The sequence below is a fragment of the Theropithecus gelada genome, chromosome 13 (assembly GCF_003255815.1).
Source record: "Theropithecus gelada isolate Dixy chromosome 13, Tgel_1.0, whole genome shotgun sequence".
NCBI classification, from domain to species: Eukaryota; Metazoa; Chordata; class Mammalia; order Primates; family Cercopithecidae; genus Theropithecus; species Theropithecus gelada.
In genome coordinates, this window is record NC_037681.1 from 40750968 (window position 1) to 40760346 (window position 9379).

The 9379-nt window shown below is 50.0% G+C and overlaps 1 protein-coding gene across 4 annotated transcripts; it reads left to right on the forward strand.

Moving 5' to 3' along the window:
• Nucleotides 1–372: 372 nt before the first annotated feature.
• On the forward strand, nt 373–2698 carry RHOB (ras homolog family member B). Of its 4 annotated transcripts, none has more exons than XM_025405731.1 (2): nt 373–884; nt 1137–2698. In XM_025405731.1, the coding sequence occupies exons 1-2, from the start codon at nt 729–731 to the stop codon at nt 1317–1319; spliced, it is 339 nt and encodes a 112-aa protein (XP_025261516.1). In that variant the 5' UTR covers nt 373–728; the 3' UTR covers nt 1320–2698. The 4 variants fall into 4 exon arrangements, with proteins under 4 accessions (XP_025261516.1, XP_025261513.1, XP_025261512.1 ...); XM_025405728.1 differs by having other exon boundaries at nt 373–857; nt 918–2698; XM_025405727.1 differs by having other exon boundaries at nt 373–652; nt 687–2698.
• The last annotated feature ends 6681 nt before the right edge of the window (nt 2699–9379 follow it).

Sequence of the window (9379 nt, forward strand, 5' to 3'; positions counted from 1 at the left end):
GAGGGGCAATTCTGAATGGGAGTCGCCAACGCCCCACTGAGTGCCGCCTGTTTCGGAACCGCTCGCCTAGACCCTGTAGGCTCCAGGCAGCTCCGGGAATCCGCGCGCAGACGCTGCGGCGAAGAAGGGGACCCCGGTGCCGCTAGAGCCCCGCAGCGCCAGCAGCAGCGCAGACTCCCCGGTCGCTGCCTCTCCCAGCCCGGCGGCCTGGGCCGTCAATCAAGCTGGCCCTGCCCCGCCCTCGGGCTGCAGCGGGCGGCCAATCAGAGCCAAGATCCGCAGCGATGAGCTCAGCCGGCTCGTTTCCCATTGGACGGCTATATTAAGAAAGTGGCCGGACTCTTTAAATAGCGGGCGCTAGGGCCGCAGCCCTCATCTGCCACCGCAGTCTGTTTGGACTTGTTCGCTGTCTTGTATGCTCGGCGAGGCCGGGAGAGACCCGGGAGGGAGCTAGGCCGAGTTTGCCGCCCGAGCCCGCGTTACGCACAGCAGAGCGACCACCGCCCGGGAGCAGCGCGGTGAGGCGCACGGTGCGCCATATGCCCCCGCGTCCCCACCGCCCCCGCCGCGGCAGCCGGAGCTCAGTGAGAGAACGCGCCACCGCGGGGCCCGAGTGCAGCTAGCGACCCTCGCCCCCTGCGCCCAGCCCGAGGTGAGCAGTGAGCGGCGAGCGGGACGGCAGCGAGGCGTTCGCGGGCCCCCTCCTGCTGCCCGGGCCCGGCCCGCTCATGGCGGCCATCCGCAAGAAGCTGGTGGTGGTGGGCGACGGCGCGTGTGGCAAGACGTGCCTGCTGATCGTGTTCAGTAAGGACGAGTTTCCCGAGGTGTACGTGCCCACTGTCTTCGAGAACTATGTGGCCGATATCGAGGTGGACGGCAAGCAGGTGGAGCTGGCGCTGTGGGACACGGCGGGCCAGGAGGACTACGACCGTCTGCGGCCACTCTCTTACCCGGACACCGACGTCATCCTCATGTGCTTCTCGGTGGACAGTCCGGACTCGCTGGAGAACATCCCCGAGAAGTGGGTGCCCGAGGTGAAGCACTTCTGCCCCAACGTGCCCATCATCCTGGTGGCCAACAAAAAAGACCTGCGCAGCGACGAGCATGTCCGCACAGAGCTGGCCCGCATGAAGCAGGAACCAGTGCGCACGGATGACGGCCGCGCCATGGCCGTGCGCATTCAAGCCTACGACTACCTCGAGTGCTCGGCCAAGACCAAGGAAGGCGTGCGCGAGGTCTTCGAGACGGCCACGCGCGCCGCGCTGCAGAAGCGCTACGGCTCCCAGAACGGCTGCATCAACTGCTGCAAGGTGCTATGAGGGCCGCGCCCGTCGCGCCTGCCCCTGCCGGCGCGGCTCCCCCTCCTGGACCAGTCCCCCACGAGCCCGGAGAAGGGGAGACTCGTGTCCCACAAGGACCCCACCGGACTGCCTGGCATCTGTCTGCTGGCGCCTCTGGCTTGCGCCAGGATTCGGCGTGGGCACCGGGCGCCCCCTTCCCAGTGTCTGTGCGTCCAGCTGTGTTGCACAGGCCTGGGCTCCCCGCTGAGTGCCAAGGGTCCCCTGAGCATGCTTTTCTGAAGAGCCAGGCCTCAGAGTGTGTGGCTGTGTGTCTGTTCGACTCCCTTCGCCCATTTTCACCCCACCCCCGCCTCTGATCCCCGGGGGCGAGATTGGCGCGGGAGTGTGGCCGCGCCCCATCAGATGTTCGCCCTTCACCAGCGGGCGCCTGATATCCCTTGTCTGTAACATAGACCCCGGGTACTGGGGGAGGGGAGGGCTGGGGAGGATGGGGAATGTTATATAAATATAGATATAATTTTATTTTCGGAGCTAAGATGGTGTTATTTAATGGTGGTGACGGGTGAGCGCTCTGGCCCAGGCTGGGCCAGACTCCCGTCTAAGCATGAACAGGACTTGGCCATCTTTCCGACCCCTGGGGAAGACATTTGCAACTGACTTGGGGAGGACACAGCTTCCAGCACAGCCTCTCCTTCGGGCCAGCCCCCTGCGAACCTCCACCAGCCACCGGCGGGAGGAGGGAGGGTGCGCTGTGGGATTGTTTTTGCCATAAGCGAACTTTGTGCCTGTCCTACAAGTGAAAATTGTTCAGTCCAAGAAAATGATGTTATTTGATTTATTTAAAGGCTAAAATTTGTTTTTTAAAAATTATTTGCACAATTGTTTCATTGTTTGACACTTAATGCTCTCGTCATTTGCATAAGACAGTAGCATTCTGACCACACTTGTACGCTGTAACCTCATCTACTTCTGATGTTTTTAAAAAATGACTTTTAACAAGGAGAGGGAAAAGAAATCCACTAAATTTTGCTTTGTTTTCTTGAAGAAAGTGGCAACACGGTATTGTGATTTTATTTGTGCAGGTCATGCACACAGTTTTGATAAAGGGCAGTAACAAGTATTGGGGCCTATATATTTTTTTTTTCACAAGGCATTCTCTAAAGCTATGTGAAATTTTCTCTGCATCTCTGTACAGAGAATACACCTGCCCCTGTATATCCTTTCTTCCCCTCCCCTTTCCCAGTGGTACTTCTACTAAATTGTTGTCTTGTTTTTTATTTTTTAAATAAACTGACAAATGACAAAATGGTGAGCTTATGATGTTTACATAAAAGTTCTATAAGCTGTGTATACAGTTTTTTATGTAAAATATTAAAAGACTATGATGATGACATTTATAAAATGGCTCTTGTGGTTTAATAGTGTGTAAAAATACCCTTGCGAATTTGGGACAAGGGAGACATTCTCCTAGGCGAGATCCTTTCTTGCCAACCCCGTTTTCCTTATAGCAAATGTAGTAAATGAGGATGAAGTCCCTTTGGGAGCATGTGGGGGTTGGGGGTTGGGTGACCAAGGGAGACCAGGTTGTTCTGTCACATTCCTAGAGGACGATGAGTGGATAACCCGACACCCAGTGCAAAAACCTTGACTTATTATGTACTTAGTTCAATTAGGTGAGAAGGAGGATCTTGATTTCATTCATCTGTGTGTCTTAAAAACACTTGTGTCTAAGTCTGTTATGGGGCTTTGCTTATTCTTTGAGTCTTGGAAGGTTATCATTTGTGCATTTTAAATTTAGGTAACTTTTTTATTAATTGTTGGTGTGGGATCAGGCTATCAGGAAGCCTGTTTACTGGGTTTCGTTCAGGCCATCAAGGGGTTTACCAAATACCCCAGGAGACTGTAGGTCGTTACCTTTGGGGCTGGAGCTTCCAGAAGTGGGGGAGTTCAGATGAAGTGATTTTTAAACATTATCAAACTTTGATCCCAATATGTCTTTATAAGTAACCTAGAATGCTTTATTCTAAGTTCAGAGAAGGGCCATATTGTGGAAAGAACATTGGCTGTTTTGGTGGTTCTTAAAGTTGGAGCTGCCACTTTTTGAGATTCAGTCATGATGAGCTCTAATTGTAGACACTTAGCTTTGCTGCAATGGTTCTTAGAACCAGACGGGCTGATTTATAGTGGGAGACCACATTAAAATCCTGCTGCAGGCATGATGGCTCAAACCTGCCAGCTCTCAGCAGCTTCCAGTGCCAGCTGCCTGAGAAGTGTGGTTTTCATTTTTTTTTGAATCAGCATTTTCTGGGTTTCTAGCACTTAGTTGCCACCATCTCCTTCCCCCTCCTCCCCATTCCCAGGACAAAGGTGGAGAAGGTCTCCTTTGAAGTTGTTTGCTTCAAAGCTTGAGGCTTCTGTTTCCTGGTCTTACCCCAGACTCCAAGAGCTTTTGTTGAGTGAAGAAAACCTGGTTGGTGGTGACCTTTCACCCACTTTAATGCTGGCGGTAACTGGACCTCCTGTTCAGCTGGGTGGGTGCGTTGACCAACAGAAGGGAATTGTCTGGGCTCCTCTAGGAGCAGAGGGGAGAGGGGTCTATCCAGGCTGCCTGCTTTGAGCAACTGCCTGACTCCTTCCTCAGTCCCTCAGCCCCACTCACCTCCAGCCTGCAGTCTCCTTTTTCATTTTAAAGACAAAACTTCCCATCCACAAACAGCATGTTTATTTGCAGGTTTTACAGCTAGCAAATCCTTTGGTACCAGGGAGCGCAGGACACAGTGGGGGAAGAGCTCAGGCTTGGGCTGAATGCCCAGGACTTGCTTTGCAACCAGCCAAGAGCCTGGAGGCCCAACTCCCTGAAAGGGCCTTTTCTGAGTTGCTCTGATCTGCCTGGTACCCATAACTGTCTGTGTTTTATATTATGGGCAGACAAACACTCAGATGACGCATGGCTGCCTGAGTTACGCTTGTTTGAAAATGCGTGGCATTTCATAATCCTGCCGGAACACACTCTTCTTGCTGCATTAGGATCCAACTGGAAAACATAAAGACGAATTGCTGTAGGCTGGAAAATCAATTAGGAAAAAGAGGTAAAACATCTGGTGTTACTCTTAGAATATGAAAATTCATTTTGCACATTTAAAATAAGTGTGCTGAGTTGATTTAATTGCCTATTGAACAGTTTCGTGGAAAATACTGGGAAGTTGCATTGATCCTGGGCATTTTAGAGCAAGGGGCATTGTCTTGAGTTCTCCTTTAATCTTAATCTTAAATCAATCTGGATTGTATTTCTAAGGTCTTTTTCACATGAGTTTCAGTAGACTTAGAATTTCAGTTTTCAAAGTCAAGTGAGTATTAGAATTACACGGAGGGCTGGTTAAAACACAGATGGCTAGGCCTAACCCCAGAGTTTCTGATCCAGTAGGTCTGGGCTAGGGCTTAAGAATTTGAATTTCTAGCAAGGTCCTAAGTGATGATGAGCTGCTGGTCGGGACCATACTTTGAGAACTACTGGCTTCCAATAAGGGAGAGTCATTGTCAATGTACAGAGGAGGGAGGTGGTTTCCTATGAAAATAGATTAAATTCCACAGACTTATGGTGCTATGCCCTGCAGTCTTGACTTCCTTGCGCAACGGAGTACAGAGCTTCCGGAGAGCTTTCCTTCTGAGCCACACATAACTCCTATCTTCTCTTCCCTACATTCTTGTGCAAAAATGGGTTTAACGCCCTTCTAGAGATTCATTTCTGCCATTTCTTTCTTTCTTTTTTAAGAGACAGGGTCTTGCTCTGTCACCCAGGCTGGAGTGCAGTGGTGCCATCATAGCTCACTGAAGCCTCAGCCTTCTGGGCTCAAACAATCCTCCCACCTCAGCCTCCCAAGTAGCTGGGACTACAGGTGTGCCCAGCTAATTTTTAAATTTTTTTTTTTTGTAGAGACAAAGTCTTGCTATGTTGCCCAGGAAGGTCTCGAACTCCAGGGCTCAAGCAGTCCTGTCACCTCCGAAAGTGTCCGGATTACAGGTATGAGCCCCACCAGGCCCCAGTCTATTTCTTCCATTCCTGAATTCAGAATGCAACAGCACTCTAATTTAATCAGCGTTGGCACCTACTTTGTGAACTCTGATGAGGTGGGAATACAAAAGCAATAAGATACAGTCCTCGCCCTCCAGGAGCTCATTCACAGCCTGGTGGCCCCCTGACAGTTGCAAGAAGGCATCCACCAAGACCACGATTATGGCATGCTGTAGGGGAGGCATGCTGTAGGGGAGGCAAGGGCACGACAGGAGCCTAGGGCACAGCTACCTATGTTTGCCCGGGAAGACGAGGAAGGTGTCATGGAGGAGGAATCACTTGAGCTGAATCTTAAAGCAGGAGTGGGTGATGTGTAGATGGAAAAAATCTTGGGGGTAGGGTGGGGAGGGAGATAATTGGGCCATTAGCACATGGAGGATACATACAGCTTCTTTATGTTACTGTAGGGCCTTGCCTCTGGGAATAAAGCTGTCTTGGGTGAGAACTACTTTCTACTTTTAGTCCCGCTAGCATATATTTCTTCAGTCAAGAAAAGTGGTATTACCTAGCCAAGTAAAACACAGCCTCTTCTCTTCCCTCCCTGTTCACAACACAAGGAGCATCTATCTGGCAGGCCAGGAGAGGGGGTTGGTGATGAAGATTTCGTTGTTTCCTCTGTGCCTTCCAGGGATGTGATGCAGACACAGGGCTAGTTTTGTGATCCCTGTGCTCTGGAGAAACCTCCACCCTGGCCTCAAGGAGGCTGTGAAATCAAAAGGGACCTTGGGCACCAGCTTGCTGGGTCCTTTCTTGGTCCATCTTCTGGCTGGATGGAGCACCTGGGACCTCAGAGTGCCCCCCCGACTCTCAGTAGCTCCTTTTCTGGCCAAAGAGGCAAAAGTCTGGAGGACCCCAATTCAGTTTCTTTCTGTTTATTCTTTTATCGTTGACTGTAAGATTGTTAGCCTAGCACAATACTAAGAGCTTGAGATACAGCAGCTAAACAGACAGGCACCGTTCTTACCCTCTTGGAGTTTTTAGCCTAGTGGTGTGCTTAAACAAGTCATAATCATGATGATGATGAGAGCTAATATTTATTGACTATGCAGCAGGCACTGTACTAAACTCTTCATCTTTATTTATTTTATCTTCATAAAATAAATTATTTTATTTAATCCTTGTATTAGTTATCCATCACTCAATAATACATTATCCCCAAACTCAGTGGTTTAGAGTAAAATGCATTTTACCTCACAGTTCCTGTGAGTCAGAAATGCAGCCCAGCTTAGCTGTGTCCTCTGGCTCAGGGTCTCTCCTGATGCTGTAAGCAAGGTGTTGGCTGGGACTGGGTTTATCTCAAGGCTTAAATGGGGAAGAATCTGCTCCAAACCCACTCATGCGGCTGCTGGCAGGATTCAGTTCCTCACTGGCTGAGGCCACCCACGGTTCCTTGCCATGTAGGCCTCTCCACAGGGCAGCTCACAAATGGCAGCTTGCTTCATCAACATGAGCAAGCGAGAAGGGCCAGAGAGCACGAGCAAGATAGAAGTCAGACTTCCATAAGCTAATCTTGGAAGTGCCAACCCATTATTTTGCTGTATTATAGTTATTAGAATCAAGTAACTGGGTCCACCTCACACTCAGTGGTCCTTACTTACTCGGTCCATCTTCTGGCTGGAAGGAGCACCTGGGCCCTCAGAGTGCCCCCCGACTCTCAGCAGCTCCTTTTCTGGCCCAAGAGGTAAGAGTCTGGAAGACCCCAGTTCAGTTTCTTCCTGTTTATTCTTTTATCGTTGACTATAAGATTGTGAGCCTAGCACAATGCTAAGAGCTTCAGATATAGCAGCTAAACAGACAGCAACCGTCCTTACCCTTTTGGAGTTTTTAGCCTAGTAGTGTGCCTAAACAAGTCATGATCATGATGATGATGAGAGGGTATTACATAGGGCATGACTACCAGAAGGTGGGCTCATTGGAAGCCATTTTAGAAGCAGCTGACCACAGTCTCTCTGGGGCAGGCACCATTATCCTCACTTTACTGATGAGGAAACTCAGCCACAGAGGGGTCAATTAACTTGCCCATGGTCACAAAACTTATACAAGTTTGAACACAGGTAGTCTGGCTCCAGGACAACAATTCTACATGTATGGTGGGATTCCAGTTTGAGAAAGGTCACACTGACTGTAGTGTGGAGGATGGATTGGAGCAGGGAACTGGAGGCTGGAAGATCACTGAGGGAGACTTTGCCCTGGTTCCTGTAGCGATGAGAAGGCCTGAACCCAGGTGCAGATATGGGGAGGAGATGACAGGTTGGAAAGACATTTAGGAGAAAGAAGGTGTGGGAACTTGAGTGGGAGGCACCAGGGTGACCCCCAGGACTCTGACTTGGATGACTTTGAGGATGCTGATGCCATTATTTAAGACAAGAATAAGCAAAAGATGAGTAGATGTGTGGGGAGGGCACCACAAGGACATGTTGAGTTTGGTTTTATAGATACTGAGTGCAAGGTATCTCTGCAAATAGCCACTGTCCTTCTCAACCTCCTTCCCTCCCGCCCGCCCCCACATCACAATATGTGTACTTCCTCTACAGAGTTAGACTACTGCGTAGTGTCCAGCAGGCAGAAAGGCCACAATCTATATGGATGAAAGAAGTCCCCCTGCAGGGAGAGGACTTTGTCAGAACAACCTTCTTGGGAAGAAGAAAATCCTGGGATGGGAACTGTGGTCTTAGAAAGCGGACCTTACACAGTGGCTCACACCTGTAATCCCAGCACTTCAGCAGGCTGAAGTGGGAGGATTGCTTAAGGCCAGGAGTCCCAGACTAGCCTGGGCAACATTGTGAGTTCTCATCTCTACCAAAATAAAAAATAAAAAAAGTATCTGGGCATGGCAGCATGTGCCTGCAGTGCCAGCTACGAGGGAGGCTGAGGCAGGAAGATCGCTTCAGCCTAGGAGTTGGGAGTCTGTAGTGAGATATGAGAGCACCACTGTACTCCAGCCTGGGCAATAGAGTGAAACCCCGACTCAAAAAAAGAAACAAAACAAAACAAAACAAAACAAAAGACCAGAAACAGCAGAGAAAGGGGGCCTCCTTCCCCTCTCTGTTTTATTGAGAGAGAATCTTACTCTGTCGCTCAGGCTGGAGTACAGTGGTACGATTTTGGCTCACTGCAGCCTCAGCCTCCTGAGCTTAAACTATCCTCCCACCTTAGCTTCCTGAGTAGCTGGAACTACAGGTACCTGCCACCACACCCAGCTAAATTTTTAAAAAATGTTATATAGAGATGAGGTCTCAGTATGTTGGCCAGGCTGGTCTTAAACTCCTGGGCTTAAGTGATCCTCCCACTTTGGTCTCCCGAAGTGCTGGGATTACAGGCATGAGCCACTGCTCCCAGCCTCCCTCTCTGAGAACATGCTCTAGGTGTGTTGAAAGTATTTCTGGGTGGGGATAAGACGGGGAGGGGAGGCGACTTCTTTTCTACATAGGTGACCAGGGTAGGCAGAGAGAGCCTATGAGAGCCATCCAGGCCAGTGTATTCTAGGAGAAAACATATCCAATATCCAGCTGTAAATTCCACCTGGTGGATAATTAATTTTCTTCCCTAGGAACTTTCAAGAAAGTTCTGCTAAAAGCTGTAGCCTGGCTTTAGTGCTGCTGTGGAGATATAAGGGAAGACTATTATCCCTGCCTAGGCAGGTGGGAAGGGGAAATGGTTTCCTAAGGGTTTCCAGCATGGAGATTTCAGCTGGGATCAGAGCAGGTATTCCCAGGATAAAGGCACTCTGGGATGAGTCTTGGCTGGGTTGTTCAACCATCCTCTTTGTAAGGAGATTCTTTTCCTCATTGCCAGCCAGAAGCCAGGATGCCTATGTGACACTCTCTGGCCCAGTTGGATGGATTTCTGGGTCAGCTGAGGAAAGAGGGAGTTTTCAGGGTACAGATGGTGACTGAAGGCTTGGAGAAGGGATGGGATGACCTGGGAAGTCAGTGGAGTTGGAAGGGACTGTGAGCTAGCTTAGAAGTTCCACAACAAGGGTGGGGCCATGTCTGCTCGTTCACTG

Bases quoted from the DNA above. Each gene is read 5' to 3' on its own strand.
- RHOB (XM_025405727.1), top strand. From the start codon at position 729: ATGGCGGCCATCCGCAAGAAGCTGGTGGTGGTGGGCGACGGCGCGTGT.